General features: G+C 40.8%; 1 protein-coding gene across 2 annotated transcripts in view; it reads left to right on the forward strand.

Annotated features, from left to right (window-relative positions):
- plxna2 (plexin A2) overlaps positions 1-27836 on the forward strand; it is a 157525-nt gene that overhangs the window by 119334 nt on the left and 10355 nt on the right. For both annotated transcript variants that reach the window (XM_084917581.1, XM_084917580.1), the window contains exons 14-26: positions 1015-1132; positions 2294-2430; positions 3577-3744; positions 4966-5059; positions 10661-10900; positions 11607-11750; positions 12225-12459; positions 13972-14114; positions 15281-15549; positions 22756-22822; positions 22944-23090; positions 23764-23923; positions 25294-25397. In XM_084917581.1, the coding sequence (XP_084773707.1) occupies positions 1015-1132; positions 2294-2430; positions 3577-3744; positions 4966-5059; positions 10661-10900; positions 11607-11750; positions 12225-12459; positions 13972-14114; positions 15281-15549; positions 22756-22822; positions 22944-23090; positions 23764-23923; positions 25294-25397 (2026 nt within the window). The remainder of the gene's footprint in view (positions 1-1014; positions 1133-2293; positions 2431-3576; positions 3745-4965; positions 5060-10660; positions 10901-11606; positions 11751-12224; positions 12460-13971; positions 14115-15280; positions 15550-22755; positions 22823-22943; positions 23091-23763; positions 23924-25293; positions 25398-27836) is intronic.

Consider the following 27836-nt stretch of genomic DNA (forward strand, 5'->3'; position numbering starts at 1 on the left):
GCAGCATTTTTTTTGTAGATTCCAAACTGAAACCTTATTTGTATGAATGAATTTTAAAAGTAACCTGCAAGTTTGTTTTTTTTTTTTAGCAGACTTAATTGTGAAGATCCACAGAGAAAATGAATGATAAATTAAAAAAAAAAAAAAACACACAAACCCAACTTATTATCATAAATCTGCAACTTTGCAAATGGCCAGTACAGTTTTGCTTTCAGGTAGGAAGCAAGCGAGTCTCTGTTTTTGTGAGGTGCAGTAAGAGGATATTATTAGGTTTGTCAGCAAGTAAATCCTCCTTTAGCTACACTCGTCCACATAGCTCATCCAACAAAGCTCTCAAAGTCATTTGTTGTAATTCAGATGATCAGTGCTGGAGAAACAATACATCTGCTCTGCTTCATCAGCTCTGCTCCTACCTGCCCCTGCCATCTGCTCCCCCACATATTCCATCTCTCTTTCCACACTGTGATTGCTTCTTGTACTTTATTACTCCCTGGCACCAGCGATCAATAGACGCTCTCATTTTATTATGTCATTCGATCTAGTCACCTGCAGTGCTGGGAGATACCTGATCACATGATATGATGGAACGGTATTGATCTTGCTGCATGATTAACATTAGTCTTGCTGTACTGGCACAGCACCACCACTGTTGGGGGGGGGGCTAGCTGTTAGTGGGAAATTTACTACATTCAGGTGCAGCGTGCTGGAGTGCCAAAAGAGGAGCAGCCATGGTCTCATTTAAAGATTGTCATCGATGTCTGGCTGTGTTATGTAATGAAATGAATGAAACTACAAAAAATATTGTAATTAGAGCAGAAGATATATCAATATCAAGCAGCGAAGTGCTTTGAATATTCTTTTCTACAATGTTGCTTAAGCATTAAATCATGAAGACCATGTTTAAGTTTGATGTTACTTTTTTTTTAAAAATTGAATTCCCGCTTCAAGTATGGGAGTATAGTTCTGTTCCTGAAGTCATTTTAATTGGAAACTCATTTTAACTGTCTTTTGCAGGATCGTATGTGAGATGGATATGGCCCATGCGGACAGTATGCCGGGTCCAGTACAGCTCTGTGTCGGAGAGTGCAAACCAGAACTCCGGGCTCGTTCCTCACAACTCTACTCCTTTGTGGTATGAGTGTAATTAAACTCCATTTGTATTGTATTCTGAAATAACACTTGTGATCTAGTCAGTATATGGCTAAAAAAGAATCTATGTACAACTAACTAAATATATTATATAACTAAATATATATATAATTATATATTATATAATATATTATATAATTATATAAATAGCCATATACTAAGTATATGGCACACTCGCACACATTTCCTTTTCTCAGATATCTGCTGTCTACCTGACCCGCACCTAACAGTTAATCTGCTTTCTCATTAGCACTCTCTCACACCTTCACAATTAGCACTCTTTTAACTATTAACAGCAGTCAGTAATTACTGCTGTTGTTTTCAGAGTACCTGCACTATCCTGCATGCTGGATGTCACACGTCGCTGTCAATTTTGAGTTTTGTCAGCATGATGCTCTTGGCTCTGTAACACACGCTTGGCCACTTTTTCTCACCAGTGATACGGCTGCTACTCTGGGAAGCAGTGGAATTCCTCTGAGATTACTTCACAGAGCTTAGAATTGGCAACGCTTACAATTCCCTTGTATTGCAGTGCACCTAAAAAAGACTGCATCATCACAGGAGCATTCTTCAGACAAGACATATTCCCTACGTGACCTTGTAGACAAAGGGACATTGTAAATGACAGTGTGCATTTAGTCGCTTTTAAAATGGTTGTTTTATGTTTGTTCAGATACAGGTGTGTGCACACAGATGCTTTTATGTGTGTACGTGTGTTCCTGTGTATGTGTGCTGTCTACTTGAATATTACTCCATCTGTCTGTGTGACAGCATCCTGGCTGCACGCCGCTGAAAGCATTCGTTATTTTCAGATTGTCTTTAAAAAAAGCTTCACTCAGATACAACCCAGCAATGCAGGGCACACAGTAGTGGAATCTATAAGAGGACACTAAGGCTTTATTGTACTGCAGTTCACTGCCATCACTCTGACAATGCGAATAACTGTAATTTGCTGGAAATTAGTGATAACACTGAGTGTTACAACAGAGATGCTCCCCTGCTTACTGTAAAACGCATCTATCTTTTAATCTGTCTGCTGGTCTCGTGTAATTTCTTCCTGTTCCTTTCCCTCATTTTAAATGACTCTGACAGTCTGTCTTAATGTCTCTCTTTCTGCATCTGTGTTTTTTTGTTTTTTTTTTAGACTCCAACTGTCACAGGCCTGTCCCCTAGAAGAGGTCCAGAGTCTGGGGGCACTAAAGTAACTATAATGGGAGAAAACCTCGGTGCCGGCAGCAGTGTCAACGTTAAGTTTGGAAACCAGACATGCGAGTTCTTTGGGTGAGATATTAATCTCCAACATAATTGTCCTGCATATGTGCTGCTACAGAGTCTGCAGAATGAGGAAATGCACATCATGGTGGAAACACTAAACATTTATGTTGATATTGTGGAGTTAAACTAATCCAGTCACCATAAATGCCATGAATTTCCATACATAGCACAAATAGCAGTTTCTCATAGTATAAAAATGATTTGAATTAGTTTAGCTAAGTTTTTGCCCTCCAGCATAACTGTCAGAAAATGTTGGCTATATGGCATGCTATTAGCAATTTTTAAAAGTAAATAAATAAATAAAACAACAGCTTGTGTTGTCAAGATAGTGATTTATTCACATTAAATAAGCAGCATTTCTATGTCTTTATTCTTTTGTTTTGGGTTTTTTTTCCTTTGATATTATACTGCGAATACCCCCCAAGGGGAACCTCTTTATACCTTTGTTGAAACTTGTGTAAATTCTAATAAGGTTTTGATGACCTACTGCATCAAACCTTGTAATAATATCTTCCTTTTTTTTAATCTAGCCCCATCCTTCTCATTCTCTTCATTCTCCCATTCCTAATTAGTTTATCTGTTCTCCCCCATCCCTCAAATTTTTTAATTCTCAGTCTCACAAGTTGCTTCCATTTCTCTACACCCATCCCTCCTGCCGTCTTTTAGTTACTCATACATGCCCTCTTTCTGATTTCCACTCCTGGAGGCACCTATTTTAAGCCCTGCCACAGTATTCTGACTGTAATGTTGTAAGGTTGAGGAGTCAAGTAAACTTTAATGAGATATGGGGCTAATTACAGCTTCTTCACTGTATTCCTGTCATGGGAGAAAGAGGAAGGTGTGGGGCTGTTCTACTACAAGCACTCTTCTAATGAATTTGGACAAATTCTGAGGGTTTGTGTGTAGATCACAAAGTCTTGTACAGGGAGGAGAAAGCATGTTTTAGAAGGATGTATGAGAGCTGAAAGTACTGACTGCATGTTAATGTGCACTGAGTGCACCTGTTCGTCATGTTTTGAGTGGGATAATTACAGAACAGGTCTCACAGAAAAAAATAGTATGTTTTTTTGCTCATATAAATCAAGTTTGTGTCTTCTCATATTCATTTGTTTTGCTACAGATTTATAGAGGTGTTCTTATTTTTTTGTGTAGAAGGACAAAGACAGAGATAGTGTGCTACTCTGCCCCTTCTCTGTCTGGAGTCGGCCCAGTTCAGATCAGTGTCAGTGTGGATCGTGCCCAAATCAGAGAGAGCCTCACCTTTGAGTACACAGAGGACCCTACTGTACAGCGCATTGAACCAGACTGGAGCATTGTAAGGTATGCACATTCCTCAGATTGTATGTATGAGAGTTTTATTCGTGTCCTCAGCTACCAGCCTTGAGCTTTTGACACGTAGACAAGAATTTCCCAATCCAAAGCTTTAGAGCCAATCAGTCCAAGCCAGCAACAATAAACAGAAGAGTCAATATTGCATTTTCAATTACTGTTCGGTTCTTTTCCAATTAGTCTGGAATTGATAGAAGAACTGAAGCTCACTGATTGGAGAGGATGGGCACTTTTGAGACTGAGATTCTCCTACTGAATGCAGTGTCGATCCATGTGTTGAACGTCTTTGGCAGATAGATACACAGACATAGAAGACTACTAATTAAAAGGAGGAGAGGGATGAAGATGAAACAATGGCATAACAGAACAATGTGCTATCAGAGGTGTGAGTCCACAACAGATGGCGTGAGCTTAGAGATGGAGAGTATGGTACACTGCAGCAAAATCGTGACAACACAAAGGGAATAGGAGGAATAACGAAGGGAGAAACTGATAGGAACCACATATCTGTTTTGCGTTCTTTGTGTTTCGGAAGAGAAAATAAATTAAATTTCCATCTAATTCCATTTTAAATTACACAGTGTGAACTGATTTTCAATGTCTCAAAAATTGGAGCTCAAATTGTGTAGAAAGACAGAAAGAAAAGCGAGCACAGAGCAGTTATTTTGCGTAGTTGCTGAGTGTATAATCTATGGACGCACACGGTCTGTCCACAGTAACTCAGTACTGGTACAGTGAACTTTACTCTAAACCTTTATTCAGCAAACCACATTGACAAGTGCAACAGAAAAAACATCTTTAACAAATCCAACCAGCTACAGGAGGGCTGGGAATTCAGCAATTTTCCACCTCCTCTGTTTATGCATATTAATATATTTGCGCTGTCTGTTTTTTATTTATTTTTTTGCACTACTTGATTGTGAATAGTAAAAACATAAAAATGCATCTCTAATCACCATCTTCCATGGGCTGTTTTGTCCCAAATTAACCTTAAAATGCCTTTTGATATGAAGCTTTTTGTTCCCCAAGTGATGGGGAACACTTTGAAGAAACAGATCAGAGTTAGAAAGTTTACAATAGGCTTTGGACTGCTGCGGGTCTTTTTCTCAGATATTCTCTTTCTTAGTCTGCACAAAATGAAAGTCGGATCTGACAAACATGATTATAAAAACTCCTGTAATAAATTTTGTCTAACTTCTTCCATTTATTCAGCGGTCACACACCCCTGATGGTGACGGGAACTAATCTGGATGTGGTTCAAGAGCCCCGGATCAGAGTGAAATATGCCGGCCGAGAGTCTGTCAATGTAAGAATCACTCACTACTAATCTGTTTTCAACCACAAAGTCTCTGCTATATGTGTAGTAGAAATCTTCTACTGTACTACTTCCAGCTTGCCATGCTATATAAGCAGCTAAGTGACATTTACTTCAGGTAAAACGGTCCTTAACAGGCCCTCTAGCCCTCTACGCTCTCTGATTTATGCTTGATCCCAGTCCTCTTGACCCCAGAGCATATAAATATTGCAGCTGTTGGTGAGAGTGATCCACATGCACTATTTAATATAGAGTTTACTAAAAAAAATTTTGACCATCTCACCTCCCACCTACTTGGTGTTTTATTTACACTGCTCTCCTGACTCCCGAATACCATTTTCACTTGTTTGAGAAAAGATAAAGAGGCAGCTGGAGGACAGTAGAAGTTGACCAAGACTGTAAAAGGTTCAGTGGGGAAAATGTTAGAGGTGTGCATCACTGGTGGCAAGAAGACTCATAATGACTTTCAATGGAAGATTAACTGCAGTCAGAAGTCTTTGGTCAGCATAAAGACCGCTTGTATAATCAAAGACTTGTCTGAAGGAAATCGTTACAAATTGCATTTGAGCCCCTGTCCTGGGGGTCCTTGTTTAATTAAGAGGATGGGATTTCCTCTCTGTGGTCTGCTATAAGGTGGAGAGGGCAGATGAATACGATAAAGGGGAGTTTGAGGAACAGAGAGTAGTGAGCCCATTATTGTGTATCTGTTTAGTTTCTGTGCGTCTTTTGTAAAATCAATTTTCACACATGCACTATGGCCCTGACCCACGCTGCACATTACCGAGAAGGGATGTAAGTAAGAACACAAATGCTGAAATCATTTGGGGTAATTAGGTCCATGTAATGGCTAATTCTGGTGTAAAAATAGAGCAGTCAATTTTTGAGAATTCACAGTGAGTGAGTGGGCATCATGTATCCTGCCTCTAGATTGGCATCATCCCGTGGCAGCATGGTAGCTCAGTGGTTAGCATTCGCTTGCTTCACCGCACGAGATTTCTTGATCTCAAGACATTTCCTGATGCCGCCAGTGAAAACACAATCTGTACTCACTCTGTGCTAATGCAACATGGCCTAAGATTCTCAAAAACTAACATCTAACTGTGGATAATTGCCAGAATGTGTGGCGTGAGTTCTGCTTTGCAAGACAACATCAGAAGACTTGACAAATACACAGTATACATTTTGTGATATATGGAAAAAACACACTAGTTTGGAAATATTTCAGTCTCACATCTTAAATTTTCAATATATACAATGTTTAAAAACATCATAAAATAGAATTTCACATTGATGCAGGGATGCACAAAACCATCCTCAAAGCTATCCTTCACATACACAATTCCCTATAGATTTACTCTCATTGCATTTCCAACTTGCTGTCTCTAAATTAGCCGTCTAAAATTGGCCTTAAGTGTCTCTCTTGCTTAATGAACATTTCTGGAATGAAAACCATCATTCTGTTCCGAGGTTTCTGAGCTCCAGGATCCTCGTGCGAGATACTGACATGCAGACCTTATGTGAAGTAAAAGACACATAAGACACTGTTTTTTATATTTAGAGGAGAGAAAAACACTTGATGAGTGAGACAGAGAAAATCTGGTGAAATGGAATTTGACTTGTGTGTGGGTGCCGTAGTGTCTGATATGTCAGTTTCCAAATCTTTGAAAGCGAGTTGTTCATCTCCACCCTGCCTCATCTCATCCAACTCCCCACCTAGTGCCTCACAAAAGACGACTGTGTCACCGTCTTGACTGCCCCCACAGCCACAGAGAATGAATTTCTATTAAATGCTAAGGTTACAATTACCTATCCTTCATCCCACCCTCCCAGGCCCTTCTAACCCTTTCCCTTTTTGTCACGGGAGGAAGGCAAACAGCACAGAAGCCTATAGCAATAAGAGCTGCTGTCTGTCAGCCAGCCTTCAAATGATCACCTGTCTTCCACTAAATTGCTTCTCTTCTCTCCCTCCCTTGTGTCACCTGCATAGATTCACAAAGAAACCAGGAAAGAGGAAAAAAGACAATTTTCTTTGTGAAATGCTCTGTATCTGTCACTGGATTCACAATTGAAACATTTATCATGATCTTGATTAAAGCTAAAAGTGTTATTTCCCAGCTCTAGAATATTTCCCTGTCCCATACTTTAGATGCCTGGACTGAGTGTCGGGCTTTGGCATGTCAGGTACATTTACGGTTACAACTGAACATAAAAGGTGTTCAGCATGGGTGTACTGTTTGCTCTGCCTGATTGCGAGAGGAGGCTGCAGATCACTGCATAATTAGATTCACATTTTTAGAATTATTTTGTATATTAAGCTATAGAAATTATGGACCCTATAATGCTATACATGATTTTAACAGTATTAGCATCATGAGCTGATTATTGATCGATATGGTGGCATTTCTTCTGTGTACTTCTGTAACTAACTTCAAACAAAACAAAAACCTTTCACCATATGAAACAGTGCTTATGGGATAAATTGATTTCTGGCTCCACTAGCTAACAGCCACACAGATCTTGGATAGATTGATTAGAGCTGAAGTTAGACTTAATGCCAGTATTAGCAGTTGGTTGGAACAGCGGGCAGGCAGGAAAATAGACATAGTGTAGGAGTAACCAAGTATAGGAACAGCAGAATAACCAGTGACTAGCTATCACACGTTAGCCTTCAGATGACCTTTGACTCTGTGAAGCCATCGTATTTTTTCCATCTCTACAGTCAGCCAGTCGTATCTTCGCTGGCTCTCACTCTCTCTCTTACCACTACCCTGGCCAGAGACCTTTGAATGATTGAGTGGGCTGTATCCACACAGTAGATCGTGGTAATATATTCAGCCAGAGGGGTTGGAGTGTTACTGCCTTAAAACACCCTGGCTCTATCCAACAGTAGAGAAAGAAGACAAATGAGACCGAGATTCCAATTATTTTCTCTTTCTGTTGACCTCAATTCACTTTATCAATGCTGTAAATCTTGTAGCTTCTTTTGCCACATGGCCTACAGGAAGAGATGTACCATTTGTATTTGACAATTAATTGTAAAGTTTTACTGCTTTACTGTTATGACTGAAGCAATCATTGATGAGACGTAGATGGAGTGTAGGAAAACAAGCTTGTAATTCAGAATTTGGGACATATCTAATATCCAGATCTGCTAAAAGGAAGAAATACTGCAAAGGTGTCATGTTGCCCTACTCAGAGGGGAACCAAAGTATCATTTTTTTAAAATAATCTCGCATTGCCCCATTTACCCATCGCTACAGTACTCACCCATCACTTTGGATTTGGATGTTACGCTCACTGAAAAACATCTGACATTATAGGAGCAGTTTCCTGGCAGGATTTGGTGAAAGAAAAGATTTAAGAAAGAGAGCGAGAGAGCATAATAGGAAAGTGAGGACAGTGCAAAAAAAGCCCACAGTATCCATCCACGGCAGAGCAGATGGTAGTCAGAGCTTTAGTTGACTTGCAAATGCCTTGCTGTTCCATCCCAGGAGTCATAAGGATCGCGTTGGCCCATATGGACCTGTCTATACTGTGTAACGTGTCATTATGCTAACATTAAGAAAGCAGTCTATATCAACTAAACTTGAAGTCTTCTGTCCAATCAACCTTTAACCCTGATTTAAAAACAGAACATACTGTTTTCATTGGTTAATTTGACCTATTTCACTCTGTGATCATATGGGCTTACACGTTAAACAGCCAGGATGACCACATTGAAAGCTCGATGGCTCAGCAGTTCAAATATGAGTGGATAAAATTAATTAACTTGATCTATTCATATAGCACCGTATTTACTGTGTAATCACTCAGAATCTTTTGAGTCTCTGAGTGGTACCATTCACACAGTTTTCTTCCTGCTGGCTTGTATTTGTGGATGTGGAACTATGCTGTGCAGATTTTAATAGTTAATTCGAGCTCACTTTGAAGTGACATGTCTGCATGATAAAGCATCTGAAAAAAAAATTTATTCTGATTTCTTTTTTTTATGCTGTAACTTTTTAGTTGTTAATGGGATTTCACAGAACCTAAAGTTAGTGAAAGTATGCCATGTGTCCTATCTGGCCTTGCTATCTATTTTCATGAGCTTATCTTTCTGCAAAGCTAATGCACTGCTACTGTGCTTTGTAAAATATAGAAATTAAAAGAAAATTGACAAAACCTAAGAACAGTTTCACACACACACACACACACACACACACACATGCACACAGAGCTATATTCCAGATATGTTGCTAAGACTATTGCATCATCACCCAGGTTTTGCAGCAAGTGCAGATTTCCAGGCAGCTAGTCAGTCATTTATACATTCGCACAACTGATTTAAAATACATCACCAAATATCAAGTCCCTTTTCAATTAAAAGCAGCAAACATTAACTTTTTAAAATGTGAGAGTTTTTGCCGCTTTCACTTTTTATTATTGTATCGTTATTGCTGCAAACCGAAGACATTTGGTTTAAACTATTCATCAGACCCCAGAAAATGTCACTTTTCATTGCGCTCAACTTCTGACAGTCATTTGTATCATTTTCTGACTTTAGATAGGCTAAATGATAAAAAGAGATAATCAATTATTTGAATCCTTAGTTGCATTTTTAGGCACGGTGTGTCCAAGTTGTATCTGAATTTATTTTAAGAATGAGATTCAAGGCTACATCGTGAACACAATCTTCAGTCTATTTCCGAGGGCAAACTAAATAAAGATGCCAGTCCCTTCTTCCACCTCTGCAATCACACTCCTGCAACTTAGCTTGCACCATGCTGGCAAAATCCAATTGGTGTACCCTACACAGAATGAGTTTGCATCGATCTTTCTGGCTTTCTCTGGAGCACCAGACAACAGGTAGGAGGCGTGGTACTCGCTAGCGTTCACCACCTTTGATGATATTTACCTCTAATTAAGTTTCTTCCCCAGAGAGAGAGCTGGGAGGGAGTGAAAGGAGATAAAAACCTCTCGGAGCAGAGTGCTGTGCAGCAATCAATCCTCTCTCCCCTTCCCTCTAGAGCTGAGACGGGGAGGATGGATGGAAAGCAGGCCTCTCATCTGGGCAAACTTGAGAGAAGTAATAAAAGACCCATAGCTCAACCTCTTCCAGAGGAGACAGAGGAGAAATGCCTCCATCCTTTTGTGGTTGTTGGCCTGCAGTGTTGTTTAGTGAGGCTGTTGGAGCAATTTATTTTCAACTTTATAGAGGCTCCCTCTACAATAAAGATGGATTTAATGACAGAAAATAAATCCTATTTTTCTGAAAAGTATTTGGCCTTTATAGGTCAATTATAAGGCTGGTGAGCACGCCGAAGGGTTCATGTTGAAACCAATGTGTTTCAGTTAGGATCGCACTTTAGGTTACAGAACACAGAGGATGGAGCAGATTATAGGACCAGAAGAAAAAGAGAAATCATAGCTTTTCTGAGCTGTTCAAGTTTATTCTGGATGACTGAATTGCAACTCTTCTTTCATTTAAAGGGCCACAGGCTATCATTTTGTGATGCGTTGATTGTTTCAGTGCAACACATCCCCAGTAGCATCACAGAAAGTTTAAAGTTTCTTCATAACATTTTTTCTCTTCTCTTCGTTCACTCTCTCCAGGTGTGTAAAGTATTGAACACCACCAGCATGAGCTGCTTTGCTCCGTCTTTGATGGCAGAGTACCATCCAGGTTTGGACACCGTGAAGCATGCAGACGAGTTTGGATTCATCTTCAACAACGTCCAAGCGCTGCTGGTCTACAACAACACTAACCTACTCTACTACCCCAACCCCTACTTTGAACCGCTCAGCACCACAGGCATCCTCGAGCAAAAGCCAGGCTCACCCATCATTCTCAAGGTAAAGGAAATGCAGGATGGATTCACTTAATTCGCGGATTAAAGCCCCAATATAGACCTTGATTTTTATATACAAGTCCTATTATCTGGATGCTTCCATGTGTAAAAAATCTAAATCGGTATGGCATTTGCTTTCATAGATGTTTTGAAGCTTTGTTGAACTTCCTTTGTAGTGAACCCCTCTGGAGATTGTGTTCACTCTTTTGTTGCATCTCCCTGTTTGCCTGCATTTGTAATTGGTACAATCTCTGCTCCATTCTTGGCCAGGTCACTGTTGGAAAATACATTTTTCAACTCAATTAAAAATAAAAGATATGATGAAATAATATCCTTGGGAAAGATTTTAATTCCTTTTTCACTCAGTCATTATGTTTGTATAGTAATTACAGTTAGTTGTATGTTTGGGTTTTTACTGGTATTTTTTGCCTGATAGATGGAGAGCAAGGAATTTGTCAAAATATATATTTCAATCCTTTTTCCTGATTACCAGCTGCTCCCACTGTAAAATATATCAGCCTGTCTGATCTTGGTATGGAATCCTATTGAGTGGCAGCTGTGCCCAAACCTAGGGATTTAATTTGTACTATATTCAGGTGACATATCAGTGTGGCGCATTAAAAATTTTTTTTGATTTTTGTTTATGTGTGTGTGTGTCTGAGTTTATCTTTAAATTTTACACCCCTCTGTTCATTGCTCTATGCCCACAGGGCAGAAACCTGGTTCCTCCAGCATCAGGAGGGGTGAAGCTTAACTACACAGTACTAATAGGAGAGACTCCCTGTTCTGTCACTGTGTCTGAGAGCCAGCTGCTGTGCGAGCCTCCCAACCTCACTGGGCAATACAAAGTCATGGTCAGTACTGGTCTGTTCTGGTGTTTTGTTATGGACCTAACTTTCTTTCCAACTTACTTTCCATCTATCCCCGTATTTGCAATTTCTTCTTTATAATAGTCAACCTCTAAGCTCTATTATTTGTGTTCTCATCATTGTTAATTCAGCTGAAGAAAAGGGGTCAAAGCGAGAGCAGCATGGTTGTGCTCTACATGTCAGAAGGTTCTGCCACAATCCACCGCAATTATTCTTATTTACCCACTTGCTTATTGAATGCAATGTTCGTACTATTTCCCTCTCAACATGATAATGGTCAGGTATTTGCAGGCAGTTTTAGCAGACAATATATGAAAAGGTTTTGGTCTAATTTTCAATACTTGGTTGGCTTAATCATTTCTGTAAAACAACAATCATGTAACATACAGCTCAACTGCATGTTTTCAATCGCTCTTTTAGTTTTAACAGTCTCATTGTGACTCTTGCCTTTCTTGACAGGTTCAAGTAGGTGGTCTTCACGTATCTCCAGGTGCCGTGCACATCATGTCTGACAGCCTGCTGACCCTTCCGGCCATTGTTAGCATCGCTGCAGGTGGCGGTCTTCTCCTTATCATCGTCATCCTCGTCCTGATCGCCTACAAGCGAAAATCACGTGAAAATGATCTGACCCTTAAGCGCTTGCAGATGCAAATGGACAACCTGGAGTCACGAGTTGCCCTAGAGTGCAAAGAAGGTTAGTGTTAGTGTAGAATAGTAGATACAGACTTTATACAGCACTGCAAAGCAGACGGTTTGTTAAGTGCTTTGCTTAACCAATAGGCTTCTTTATCACTCAAAACAAATAAAAAGCATAAATATGTGTATGTGTTACTCAAATCAATCCGAGCTGTCTGCATGTTTTAAGTAATGTAAACATTACTTCAAATCTGGATCATCCTTGTTTTTTATCACAAAAGATTAACTCATTTAGCCCTCTATGTGACCTTTTTCATCATGGAGTAGTTTGCATGCTGGAAGCGATTTTTCATACAGCTAACATGAACTCTAAACATACTGGAACCAAACACACACTAGATATGAGACGCACAAACGTTCAAACTGTATTTTAAATTCTGCTGTAATTCTACAGTCATGTCTTTATAGCAGGTGTTTGTGTTTACACTTTGCATGTCTGTATATATATTTTTGTAACCATGATATGTTAAAACAAAAGTGAGCACTGATTGCTCTAGTTTTATTTTAGATGTGAGCGTCACATCATTTCCACATCGCTACATTGAAATAAACACTGTTGATTGCTCCTACTGTTATCATTGGGGTTATTTTAGCTAGTCTGTGGCAAAAGTGAGGTTTAGGTCTGACAGTGTTGAGGCGATTTCATCAGCCAGAGGGGACCTTATTACTTATCCCCTCTAGCCACCCCTGATCAGCTGCCCCAATGTTATTATGTAGTAATAGAACACAATGGTCCAATGACAGATACAGACAGACGGGCACATAGAGTAGGCAAACAGCGGGAATCATACACAGGTAGCCTTAGGACAGAAGAAGATTAATGTTTTAACCATTAGCATTGGCCTGGCGAGTACTTCCCCGCGGGGTGGATTTAGATAGCTACCAGAGTTCCTCCTTATGAGTGTATATATACACTGTGAGTCCATGTGTTGGTGTGTAAACCAATGTGTCACAGGGGACTTTGGTACCAGGAGGTGAGGGCTAAGACTGGTTAGAGATGGTGGGGTTTTGAGGAGGGTTTTAGGAGACGACTGCTGCTCCTGTGATAGGCTGCAGGCAGGGAGCCTCCCCAAGGGCGGCGAAGCAAGGCAACAGAGCTGTGGGCTTGAACCAGAGTCAGTCAGGATGGAGCCAATTAACTAGTGCTCACCTGCAGCTTCACACTGAGATGCCACACTCTTTGGGGCCTTTGCTTCAGCCAATTTACTGGGTGGTAGATAAAAATGAGTAAGAAAAGGAGGTTTGTGTGTATATGTGTGTGAAAAGTGAATGTAAAAGAGGGAGGGAGATCTATTTTTTTAGAAGAGAGATGTAAAATATTGAGTTCCTCTGACATGAAGACTATCTTGAGCGTTCTGTCATCTTCATCATAGCAGCAGTAAGCCCCATGAAGATAAGAAGGATTCACATATTTGGTCCTTGGGGATTAAATAACCGTTTTATTTTCAGGATGCCTTTCACAAGCGCTCCCTTCAACTTGTCTCGTTTCTCTGCCTTCCTTCTCTTCTAGCCTTTGCCGAGTTACAGACAGACATCAATGAGCTCACCAGCGACCTCGACAGAGCTGGTATCCCCTATCTGGATTACAGAACCTATGCCATGAGGGTCCTCTTCCCCGGCATAGAGGATCATCCTGTCCTCAGAGAACTGGAGGTAACTATGACCAGAGTGCAAGAGAGAGATACATTTTTAGGAGGAAGGACAAGGGAACTTCAGTCTGAGCTGAAATAAATACATAAATATACAAAGTGGACTAAAGAGAGAGAGCCAAATGGCATGTCTGCCCTGACCACTTCTCCCATAGGCTAACCGTAAGTGGGAAATTGCTGAAGGGGGGAAAGGATACCAGTGTGCCATCTATCCTTTCTACACTCTGGTCTCACACGCACACACACAGTCAGTCAGGCTGGGCAGCATACACATACACATATATATACACCTCACATGCAAGCTCCCTCATGGAAAACAGGGTCTCAGCACATGGCTATTTCATCCACCAGTGGCTGCAGTATGAGGGGTAATGAAGTGAGTAATTCCCAATCCTCAAGCAGAACTTTGGGTTCTTCCAATGGGGGGAAAAACTGGCTGGTTAACACTTTTTCCTCCTCTTCGAGGGGCCAGAGTAGTGCTAGGAAATGACTTTATTTTATGTTGTTGAGACTGGTGTCCAGAGGATGAAACTATCAGGGATAAGAAAATTAATCATAGTAGAGATTAAAGTCAGCAGTGTGAGTCAGGCTAACTAGCCAGGTGTAGTTAGTTAATTGGATAGTTGCTCAGTTAAGGCTAGCCGTGTTTGCAAGAGATCAAAGGAAATGTAATGTCACATCTTAGAGCAGTGGCATTTGGTGAGTCACATAAATTTGGCATTGCCTGCCAGAGGACCCATATTTTTATGCAAACTTCAGAAAAACAGTCATGGGTGCTCAAACAAGTACAAAGCGAATATTACTTAGATTGTTTTACCCTGAAAGCTTGTTTAACATTTAATTTGAAAGTGAAATGACAGCTAACTCGGTGTACAATGCTTTTTTTTTTAACTGGGACCCAGTCAATAATTGATTAAGATCTTCTCAGTTACTCATCATGAGCCAGAGCTTCTTTCTGCCTGAGGTGAAACATGAGTGAAGATTTTGGTGCCTTTGGAAAAAATCTTTATTTTTTGTGAGGCAAGGTCACAAAGAAAGTTAAAGAGCAACAAACCCTTTCTAAACCAATATTTCAGCAACGTATCATTAAAGGTATTACTAAACAAATTCCTGCTTGATACTCATTAGCCTTAACTCATGCACTGTTGTTACCTCTTTTTTTCGGTGCAGGTGTCAGGTAATGGCCAGCAGAACGTGGAGAAGGCCCTGAAGCTGTTTGGCCAGCTCATCAACAACAAAGTGTTCCTGCTCACCTTCATCCGAACACTGGAAATGCAGCGCTCTTTCTCCATGAGGGACCGCGGCAATGTGGCCTCACTTATCATGACTGCCCTTCAAGGACGACTGGAGTATGCCACCGATGTCCTTAAACACCTGCTGTCAGACCTGATTGACCGCAACCTGGAGAGCAAGAACCATCCCAAACTGCTGCTGCGCAGGTAACACGGCAATAATGTTCCTTCATGATATAAAGACTTGAATCGTGCCCAACTGAACTTAAACCTTACTTGTTTGTTCCATCTTATTATAAAGCTTCAAATAGTCAAACGAAGAAATGAATGAACACTAAGTAAGATAAACAAAGGCCTCTCTATTGTGCACAATTGTAATGAGAATGCCTTAATCCTCGGTAATGCTGTTTGTTTGGCATAGCTTTATAATATTGAGCCAGAAAGGATAAAAACACACAGCATTACTGTTTATCCCCTCATATGCGATGCTGTTCTTTGACAGCTATGTAGATAACAAAAACAGAACGTTCATTAGCAGAAGAAGAGGTGCAGCATCATATAATGTTTTTAGACAGATGGATAGGTTTTGATTTAGTCGTATGTTCTATAACCTTTTTCTCATGTTTCTTGTGCATTCCTGTTTCCCCATGTTTCCATGTAGACACTTCACAGAATCACACTTGTAATTAGTGTTATGGAACTTGTACATCTGCAGCACAATGAGATAAACAACATGCAATATTTGCACGAGGAGCAACATCTGAGCTCTCTGCATAATTCCACATTCACTCTAGCTTCCTTCTTTCCCACCGCTCTCTCTAAATACCAGTGTCACTCTAACTCATCCTCCAAGCTCAGGCTCTTTATAAAACATTTAAAAGTGGTTCAGCTGAACTTTTTTTCCCTGTGTATCAAGTGTACATTGTTTCTCTGGGAAGTTAGAATGACGTGTTAAAACTTTAAACACCTACTAAGTTCCTGCTCAGGTTTCCGCAGCTGCTTTTGGCAAACAAAGTAGCTTAAAAAATATGTGCAAAGTCCGTCACAGTCCTTCGTAAAGCCTGGCTGCTCTGTGCATGATTTTGACGATGTTTACTTTACTAAATAAGATGAGACTGTGAAACCAGGCAGCTGCTTTGTTTCCAAATATCCTTTTTCTGCTGTCAATGCTCCTTATTTCAGATACATTTAAGAAATGTTTCTATTTTTTTTTTTTTAAAGTCACGTTAATAGTCGAGCTTAAATTACTGCCAGATAGAAAAGGCCCTGCATATTGACAGAGGAATTGACTAAAGCATCACAGCATCAAATGGACCTGGATTAAGCTGTTATTTTACATGACAATAGGGCTCCATGTCACCTCTAAGTTTTCATTATCCGTTTCATTATGTTCTTATTAGGAACACAGTGGTACATAATCCTCGGGTCCCGCCTTTGCAGCCTGGAGGGCTAAATGTCCTATAGTTTTTACATTTCAGTCCCCATTTTTATGAAAAATTTAAGGGATTAGTGATTTGACATGGCTCTTTGCTGTTGTTGTCTTCCTCGTTGCCTATTTGGAGAAAAGCCGACGTGAAGCCAGCCAGCTGACTCACACACACGTTCAAACACACTCGCACATCTGTGATGATAGTCAAATTGAACATTTCTCTAAGCAGTAATTGCGTTTGTGCAGGCCGTAGAGTGAGGCTGCTGGGTTGTGCTTTGTTGCCATTTTCCCGTTCAGCTGTTTTTTCTGTCATGTCTCCTCAGTTTGTTTTTTATTACATATAACAAGGTAGTGAAACACCTGCTATTATTCCAGCTAAGATGCCCTTTGTTTTGTTGCTTTAATAAAATAGCTGTATTTGGACAGATGCTTGTGCTTTTGTATCATGTATCTTTTGGGGTACAGTGCGTATTTCTGTAGATATCATGCTTGTTAGAACACACAGATATAAATCTGTGCTGACTATATTGGATTCCGGTGATATGAATTTCTAATGCATAATTAGTGAGCTTACACTTATGCAAAATTCGCACAACTACAATAGTTCAGCAACATACATCAAGGACATCCAAGGCAACCAAATCACTTTATTCATTCAATTCAATTCAAACCAAGTTTTCAAACTAGCAGGCTCTACAAGAGAAAACAATAAAGACAAGAGCTACAAATACTGAGAACTGCTTTCATTTGTGATGGGTTTAAGCAGCTCATCACGATCCCACAATGTAATAGTAACCAGAGTTTAATATGCAATGTCCTCAAATTGTTGTTTATTAAAGATTGCAGTTGCTCGTATATGCACATCTCTGACATCAAAAGTGTATGTGTTTATGTGCGCATGTACAGGTATTTTAATAAAAGACGTCTGTGAAAATTCTACAGGGAACATTTAAAGCTTTAGATGTGTGAGATGTGTTCAGAGTATGAACGCTATATACTGTAGTGTATATTTATACTACAAAACACAGCAGGTACAGTATATATGCACAGCTTTGTCATCAAACTGAGCTGTTATCTGTGCAGTAAGTTTGTGTGGGAAGCTGGAGCACCATGCTGTTACTAGCTTTTGCACAGAAAAAAGGGGAGGAGGGGTGTCAGGTGTGGAATTCTAATTAAACAACTAATAAGCCTATTAATTGAGCAGATTATACCGAGGTTTGCAAGTCTTTCCACAGATAAATTTCCAAGTTGTTTGCAGCACGTTCAAGATGCTGATTGTAAAAGCAGGCTCTGATTAGCATTGACACCGCACCTCCTCTTACTTCTCACCACCTCTGCCTCCATTACAGCTAATTTCTCTAGTCCTCTCAAATATTCTGTCTCTCACACGGGGAGATTATCTCCAGATAGCATGTTTTCTATATTTGAGTATTTAATTGCTGATGCACTATCTGCACTACATTGGGAATGATAATGTTAATTAATTAATATCCTTGTGTAGTTTTAAGGTATGCAGCTTTCTTGCTAAGTGTGCAGGTTTAAAGGTGGGTTAAATGGAACAGCATGTTAAAGAAACAGCCCTCTTCCTTAAAACGCGCAAGGTGTCTGCACAGATCTGATGGTGCATTTACTAACTGTAGACGCGACGATATATGGACTAATATGTATATAACTTTAATAAATATGCAGCTAGCAATTTAAAAAAATATTTCTGAACTTTCCCCTGAAGAAGTTGACATTGAATGGGTTAAAGAAATATGTCACTTAAAATGAATCCGTGTGACATGCCTCTTGGCAGAGTAAGCATAAAAAGTAGTTAACCTCATTGTAGCTGAAAGGAATACAACACAGCTCTTGTCACTGAGAAAGTTTGATGGTAGGTTGAATGTCTCTGAAAGCCAGGGGGGAATTTGGAAATCTTATACACCAGTTGCAATGCGACATATACATACTTTTTACTCTTAAGCTCAGCAGAGTGCCGGGCCCCATTTTACCATCAATCATATCAGACTAGTGAAAACAAATTATAGCACATTGTACATTATCTTGCATTTATGCAGCATATATCATCCCCAGTCAGTTAAGTTCCTGGAATCATATTTGAAGGGTGCACTCGTGCTCTTTTGAGGGTTGTTTTTCAGAGAAACTCCTGTCTGTTTGGTATTTAAAGATTTCAAATACCTTCTGTTGTCTTTGCCTTGATAAGGAATGATTTTGTCTCACAGTCACTTTCATTCTCCTAAAAGCTTTTTGAAAGTGATGTCTAAGCTTTGTGTTTGATTTTAACACTCTTCAGTGCGCTAAGTGGAGTTGATGAAGCACCCCATATTGTTTGGATTGTATTTACCACCATTAGTGCTCTTGTGTTCACGTTCTCTCTGTGTCCTATCGTTCCAGTTCTCCCATTCTCTATATGTACCTTGTCCTCTGGCCATCTTTCTGCCCCTCCAGTTTCTCAGACTTTTACAGATTAAATAACCCCTATCAAAACATGCTTTTTTATGCATTAAAATCTCTTCTCCATTGTCTCCATCTATAAGTTTTCTCAAAGCCTTTTGATTTACCCAGTTTCACTTTCTCTTCTTTATAATGCTCTTTTAATGGAATCACTGAACATTGCTTCTATCACCTTGAGACTTTTCAATCTTGTATTATTTTTCTCCTACGCGTTTTTGTAATGAGATTTCCGCCCATGCAGAGCAATGGAGTACAGCATTATTAAGAGAGTGAGTATTGTGTTTGGCATTAGTTTCACTGAAAGACATTCAACTGGCTGCTAAAATAGCGCCCCAGTCCACCCTAGCTGCCATTAGGAGACCAGAGATGGGGCCTGTCTTAAGCACTATGTGGGATAATGAAATCCTGATGTTCATTAATGAAACTCAATTAATAGAAAGAAGGAAGTGGAGGCAGATGAGAAGGAGGACAAGAAGGGAAGGAGAAGGAGGAGAACAAAGGGCTCCCCCCCGCCCGACATTCAAGTGAAGATATATTAAAGGGGAGTCAGCACAGCCCCCTCACAAAGGCTTTATTTGACTTCCTTCTTCGAGACTTGCTGAGCTTATTAAAATACTTAATAGGTTCCATTAACTTCTAACACACTCAAGTCTCATACAGGCAGGGAGGGGCACATGGTAAGCATGAGGTGGGGGGGTATAAAGAGGGGTGAATTCTTGTAGAGGAAGGAGGGCAATTACTCAGGGATTTGGAGTATTGTCCAAAAAACTCCACAATACATTCAAGTTTATTCAGCATGAAAACAGCCTCAGGCTCTTATGGATCCTTATTATGTTTTCAAATTACTTTTTTGAAACCTTGGAGAAATACTTTGTGTCTTTCTCTATGTATGTATTCTCTCTGTTGTGTAGATATAGTGCTGTGCAAAAGTCTTGAGCCACCCCTTATTTCTTGGTATTTTGCTTCCAAAGAGCCAGATTTTTCTTATAGTTTTAAACGGTCTTAAGCAACAGTTCCTCAGGCTTTCTGCAGGTCTTTCAAAGTTCTCCATTTTCAGAGGAATGTGTTTTTGTTAAACCAACACTGACCTATGACCCATTCAAGCTCAAAAGGCCACCTAACCCAAAGGATGAACCAGTGTTGTGTACACACATAACAGAAAACTTAGTAAAGAACCAATTTTAATTATAATATGATTATAAATATAGACAAGGTCTGGAGAGACCTTGTCAATCATCCATGTCAATCATGGATTAGCCTCCCCAGAGTCCAAAGCTCCACATATTTTAAATGTTTTGGTGATCAGGTGTACAGAGAATGCAGCCAACATCCAATGCACGTCCTTTGGAATGTCCTCAAAAAGCCTAGAGAACTACTTAAAGAAATTATGAGAAAGGTTGCGTAAGACTTCAGGCTGTGCTGAAGAATAAAGGTGGTCATAAGACTTTCAAGCTTGGTAGAGTTGTACAATGTCTATTTTTGCCTTATATATTTTATTTCCATTTATATCTACATATTTCAGTAAATCGGTGGACCTATTTTCCATAAATTAAATAAGTGGTGCAAGACTTTTGCACAGTACTGTACGTATATGGAATGACAAAGAGGACAGAACAATAGAGCTTGTATGTTTTCCCCCAAAGAGAATGCATTGTCACACACACAGACATACATGCACAGAAGCGTGCAATCTTTCAGCTCCTCAGCATTGTTTACTCCCTCATCCTGTACCTGAAACTGGGTGAACTAATGTACACGCTCCCCCCGCTGGCACATCACACTTCAAATAAGCTGTCACACAAGTCTCCATCCTCTCAACAAGCTGCCAATAGACTGGCCAGGACTCTCGTTGGCAGGGGAATAGCCTCCAGGCGGGGAAGACAACATCACAATTCGACCGCACATCATTCAAAACAAAATATAACCTCTGCTCCTCTGTCCTGGAGCTGAAGGAAAGTTTTGTATTTGCAAGTAAAAAATAGACCAATACCTCATTCAATCTCAATTTAATGAGAGAGAAAGAATGACTGACGCTTTATCTCGTCTCACTGACTAAATTGTTGGCTCTTGTAACCTCGCTGGTTCACACAATCCTGCTGGGACTTCTGCGTTGGTCCCAGACTCTTGCTCATAGCCTTCAAACACGACTTAACGCAATTATCTCCACAATAGTCATAATCTCCCTTCAGGTCCATTCAGAGCCTGAATAGGTATAATCATGCCTAGCACTATTGAGGAGACGGAAGCCTTCTAACTTGTCTTTAATACCTGGCTGCTCCGATTCCAGCTAATCCCCAGTTCAGCACAGTATGCTATAAAGACCTTCCATCATATCCACCAGAGTAATCACAGTAATTTCCTGCTACATTAAGAGGGTCATTTTTTCCACTGCACTGTCATTTAAATTGGCAATGCTCATGGACAGACTGACTGGCAGTGATCATTCATGGCCAGGTGACAAACGCAGGCTTCAAACAGCAGTGCAGTCTATGGGGCACTTTACCATGGCATGTTAACTTGTGATTAGTGTTTATAGTAGCTATGTTAGAGCTAGCAGGAGGAATGACACTGAAAATAATACAGGCCAAAAGCTAGCTGTTAAAAAAAAACAGTTTGTGTTCCAAAACAGCTTGGTATTGGTGTGTTCCAGGTAGCATTTTTAAATCTCTTTGCAGGAAGCCTTGTGCAGTCGTCAAATAACAACAGAGTAAGGTAGAAGCGCTTTTACTAGATGAGGTGGAAGCTACTTGTTGTTATTCATCTCAGGTGCTTGTCCACCCAGAACTAACCCTTTCATCTATGCTTCATGCTCGTTAACCATTCCCACCTGGCTGGATTCTGTTTTTTATTTAAGTGCAGCTTCTGCTTCTCTAGTGTCCCATGATGGTGCTAATGAGGCAGTGGGAGGATGTTTGTCTGGCATTCAGAGAAAGATATAAGTCGAAATCATAAAGGAGTCATACACTGTCCTCTCGTGTTCTCTGTGATAGAAATAGTCGAGGGGTCATTGCACACTTGTGTTTTTTCATGCCCAATCAAGCCTGGCAGTACACTGTACCCCCTGTGTGATTGACTGGGAAGGGAGAGGAGGTACGGAGGAGGAAGAAGAGAGGAAATGAGAGGAGAGGAGATCGTTTTGGCTGTGATCAGGCGTTACCTGGCAGTGACAGCACTCGTCTCTCTCAACAGCTGAGGCTTGTCACAGCTGCTGATGTCCCACTGTGTTGAACCACACGTGAATAATCAAGCTCGCACACATTGGCTCACACTCATGCATACTCAATCACGCACGCATACACACAGGCCATACACGTACATGCACAAATGCCCGCTCTCTGATCTGCTCTGTTCAATCACTGTGACCACAGACTGACATCCATGATGTCTGTCTGTGGTCAGTGATGTCAAGATACCCTCTCTGTAGTTTATAACCTCATAACCTCCTGAAATATTAAACTCTTTCTTACTAAATGTTTTGAAATAAGATTTTAAAAAGTAACATTTGGACTTTTTTAATGCATTTTCAGGACAGAATCGGTTGCAGAGAAGATGCTGACAAACTGGTTCGCTTTCCTCCTTCACAAGTTTCTCAAGGTTAGTCCAATACAGTGATAGTTTGTTTTGTTTATTTTGATATCATTAAACTTTCTTGAAAAATCTGATGTTACATGCTGTTCTCATGTGCGAATCTGTGGATTTCTTTGTGTGTGTGCAGGAGTGTGCTGGGGAGCCTCTGTTCATGCTGTATTGCGCCATCAAGCAGCAGATGGAAAAGGGGCCCATCGACGCTATCACTGGAGAGGCCCGTTACTCCCTAAGTGAAGACAAGCTCATCCGCCAACAGATCGAGTACAAAACCCTGGTAAGTCACACTTCACCAGCCTCACAGGAACTGTGCACACTGGCTCAAAGGCACACTGAAGTACAGGTTGTGCTTGTCTAAGAAACGTCTAAGTAAGATTGTGGCTAAAATGCTGCTCACAAGATGCACAGACACACAGACTCCAATATACCAAACAATAAATCAGATTTTAAGATGTCATAGCCATGTTTGCTATGTTGGAGTTTTTTATTCTAGTGCAGGAAGAAAATTAACTAATTATCCCACTACCTCCAGTGTTGGCCCAACATCAGAGTGGGTGGCTGTGGAGACTGGAACACACCAAACATAGCCCTCTATATACACAGACAAATGCACAGAGAAAAAAGCACTCACAGAGTCAGCATGTGACATGACAATGCTCTGATTGCTCTGACTGGGAATTTGGCTCATTACGTGCTAACACCCCGGCAGAGCTGGAAATTGGTGTCCCGCCGAAGGTGTGAAATTAGATTTCTGGATGCCAGCAAGAGCGGAAATGGTTTTTCAAAGCTCCTGCCATGCTCCGAGGAGACTCTAATGAGGGCAAAGCTTCAAGCTGGACCAAAGTCCAGCCAGTAACAGGACACCTCAAGCTTTTTGCTCTGCTCTCACATTTTCCTTTTCTTTGATATTTCATCCCCTCACCCACTCTTCTCTTTTCCCTTATTTGCAGATCCTAAACTGTGTGAACCCAGACAATGAAAACAGTCCAGAGATTCCAGTAAAGGTGCTGAACTGTGACACCATCACCCAAGTGAAGGAGAAGATACTGGATGCTGTTTACAAGAACATGCCCTATTCTCAGCGGCCACGTGCTGTCGACATGGACCTCGGTAGGGCGCAAACACACACCCGAGCACAAATAAATACACAAACACACACAACACTCACAGATGCAGCTGGCAGGTGTAAAGTCCTTCACACCCACAGATTAATGTATCAGTCAGAGAAAACCTAGCCATGTGTACAGATTATTGGTGCATTAGTGTGATAAAAGCTGTGTTCTAGCAGCCCAGCCAGGTAACCAGCTTCAGTGTACTGCTGCCAGGCTTTCTATCAAACTGACTGACAGTATGCGGCGCATCCCTCCGTCTGGCAGCTTTTACTGTTTGGTAGCGCCAATAAGACAAAGTAGATCGAGATAGAGAAGTGGGCTCGTCTTTGTGTGTGCGTGTTTGTGTTTATGATGTGGCTGAGTGGCCAGCACAAGTAAGAGCTGGCAGCATGGCAAACCAGCGCCACTGCCATTTCCATCCTCGCCTTTCCATACCTTGCCTCCTATTTCTCTCTGTCTCTCGTTTTCTCTTCATATGCATGAAGAGGAGAAAAAAACACAGCTTGCTGCATACCATCCATCACTCCACAGTATCGCTCTCAGTGCATCTATTGCCTCCTTCTCAAAAATAATTGCATCTCTATAAGAGCGTCTTTTGTTCTTCAGCTTTATCTGGAGATTTGAGTGTAGGTTAGAGGGTTTGAGGAGTATGTTATGTCAAACAGGAATATCATATGGTCATCTGGTGGATGCACAAAGTCATAGAACTTAGTGAATGAGAAGCAATTTGATGATCGCTACCAGTATGAGGCCCACAGTGGCTATCCACTTTCCACTTTTAGCATACTTATCATTTCATTACCCCACAATGACCTGTCAGCTGCTGCCCTCCCACAGTGCTTATAATCTCTACCTGTTACCCCTACCTCCTATTTTTTTTCCTTTGAAAGGAGGTGATTTTCTCATTGCTCATTTTTTTTCATCCTGTCTTGTCTGCTCTCCTCTTCTTCTTTTTTTTTCTGACCCCGATGGGCCAACTGCTGCGTAAGTGACACAAGTACCAATTAAAGTGTGCAGCCTGCCTGAATATACATCTTGCAATTGTTCATGTGTAATGTTTAATTAAGATGCGTGTCAATCCAAGTCTACTTATATCTGCTCTTTTGTGTGTGAGTGTGTGTGTGGTTGTAGAGTGCTTTTATCCTAAGCAGGTTACATTTCACCAACTGGAAGGTGAGAGTTTGGTTTAGTGTCATAGGAATTCACAGTTGCCCTGCACGGGAGCCATCTCTGGAAACACTGCATAAACCAATATTATGTAACTTCACAGCATCCTCCACATATGGTTTTAAATTATGGCTCACTATGATGTATAATTTGCACTATGCGGTTGTTCATAATTCAGTATTTGTGTTTTTGCGCTTTCAGAATGGCGCCAGGGACGAATGGCTCGTGTGGTGTTGCAAGATGAAGACATCACAACTAAGATTGAAAATGACTGGAAAAGACTCAACACTCTCATGCACTACCAGGTAAACACACACAAATGCTTTAGAGCAACATTCCTCCTAATCACTTTCAAACATTGCTTTTTACATCTTAAAACACCCCCGTCTCATTTCAGTTCCTGATGTGGATTTTACTATTCAAATTGTGCCGCACACTTTGGCAAACTTTGATGTTTCCTGCTCTTGACTTTTAGGCAGCCAATTTTCAACCCCTCATTTGCATGCCCATGCCTGGTGTAATCCAAGTGACTCAGAATAGAGGACAATTACTGTACAGGTGGCAGGAGAGATGAACTCTCAGCATCTCAGTTGACACTTCTCCCTCCTCCCTGGAGAGATGAAGCTGCTCCAGTGGGGAGGAAAAGCAGCTCTCCTCGTTTCATTTTCCCTCTCTTTCTTTCCCCTCTCTCTGTCGCTCTCTGACTTCTATGCTGGCAACAATTAGTCCCGCTGTGACTGCCTGCTTCTGTCTCTTCAGTTCTGGAACCTCCTTTCACACCCCACAATTTGAGAGCCCATGGGCGAACCTGTTGCCCTCTGTTTAACAAAGAGAAACGGAGGCCGCTAAAGACGTGGCTTTCTGATAAGGAGAGTTCTGCATTTTTTTTCTGGGAAATTTAAGGCTTTTGACATCGTAAACAAAGAGGGGGGGGGGGGGGGGGGGTAAACAAGACGGGGTTAGTGGAAGCCACAGATAAGATAATAAAAGAAGAACAAAAGGAATAAAGAAATAAACAGGCAATTCAGAACTATCTCTGTAGGTCATGAATCTTGCATCCTAAGTCAGCTCTCATTAGCCAGTCAAGGGGGACAGTCTGTTTAAAGGCTGCACGGAGTTTGATTCTGGGTTACCTGCTTAAGAGCTGGGATGCAGCTTTGGCTGGATTTGAAAATTGGGACCATGGGGAAAGGAGACACATGTGCATCTAGAAGCAGAAAATGGCTACGAGGTGGTGAAGCTCAAGCCCTCGCAGTAGGGGGTCAATCTGAACTCTTGCCCCAAAAGAACAAGCAGAATAATTCAACAGATGTAGGAGTCATTAGAAGATGGGACACATCACAGTGTCCTTCACACAGGACTTGGCACCACGCAGCTTCTTTCCCCTTTGTCTTTTTTTGCTTGTCACCCTCCATTTTGTTCTCACCTTTATCTCCCCTTTGCCACGTTTTATCTATGTATTTATTTACTTACATATTTGCTTTGTGTGCATTTTGCCCTTAGCCGTTTCCCTTTTCTATTTTTTTCTAGTTCGCTAACAAGCAATAAGATCTCCTCTTCCCTTGACTTTTTTCCCCACTCACTTTTGTTCTGCCTTCCTCTCAAGCTCTGCCTACCTCTTGGTCACTGCAGTGCTTTCATCCTTGATAAAGCAGTTCAGTATGTTTGCTTCCACACCAAAAATGTGCCTGTGTTGTGGTTGTTGTTGTTTTTCAAGTTCTTTCTGTCACAGTTTGGTTGCCATCGTTAGCCAAGGGATGCAACAGGACACACAGCGACATGTGTGTGGCCATTTAACTTATTTACTCGCTCAATAGCAGTTCTGACTGCTATTGATTATGGATGTAAGAACGTGCCTAGAATGGAAGGCCCAGTAGTGTACGCCATGTAGAGTGCAGGGCAACACAGCGTGGAAGGAGAGGAGGAGACGGGGCATTGCAACATTAGGCAGTCAGTGGTGGAAGGGATCAAAGTAGGATGGAATGACTTTGAAACTTCATTGCTGTTTCGATGTGCTGGCAATAGTCTCCTATGTATGAGTTTGTGTGTGTTTGTGTCACACATCATGGCACTGCATTGGCAGCTGTGACAACACATCTGGCTACATATGAAAAGAAGGAAGCTCAGCTCATTAGGACTGACGGGAAATGTTTGAAGAAAAAATGGGAAGAGGTAAGCAGGAAATAGTGAAAGGAGGTCTGAAATATGCAAAGTGAGTCTGAACATCAGCTCAAGTATTTGCTAATTCTCTCATAGTAGAGACACAGGGACTAGACAGAGGCATTAAAATTCATAGGACTCACAGCAACCCAAGAAACCCCATTGGCTATTTACTCTGCCACATGGGAAATAATGGTTTACACAACCAGAATGTGGAATTGCACCCTCCCTGCCTTCTCCCTCATTTCCCAACCACTCTAAAATTAAAAACATAAATGTACACACTGAAAATGAGTTCAGATTCCTTGTTCATCACCTTTGGATTCATAGGGAGGGAACTCAAACCCCTTCTTCCAACCTTTCCAATATTTCTGTATTTTATTTTATTTTATTTTTATTTTATTTACTCTTTCTTGCATGGTTTAAAAAGTATAGAAGCACACTGTAACACTGTATATACAACAGTATATATTCTCATTTCACTTGGTTGTACTCATCCAAACTGAAGATGAAATATTATCCTTTGGATAATAATAATTTGGATAACGTGTTTTTGTTTTTTTGGGTTTGAATTTGTTTCTTGT

Source organism: Perissodus microlepis, chromosome 20, assembly GCF_051167445.1.
Source record: "Perissodus microlepis isolate ML-2025 ecotype Zambia chromosome 20, ASM5116744v1, whole genome shotgun sequence".
Classification (NCBI taxonomy): domain Eukaryota; kingdom Metazoa; phylum Chordata; class Actinopteri; order Cichliformes; family Cichlidae; genus Perissodus; species Perissodus microlepis.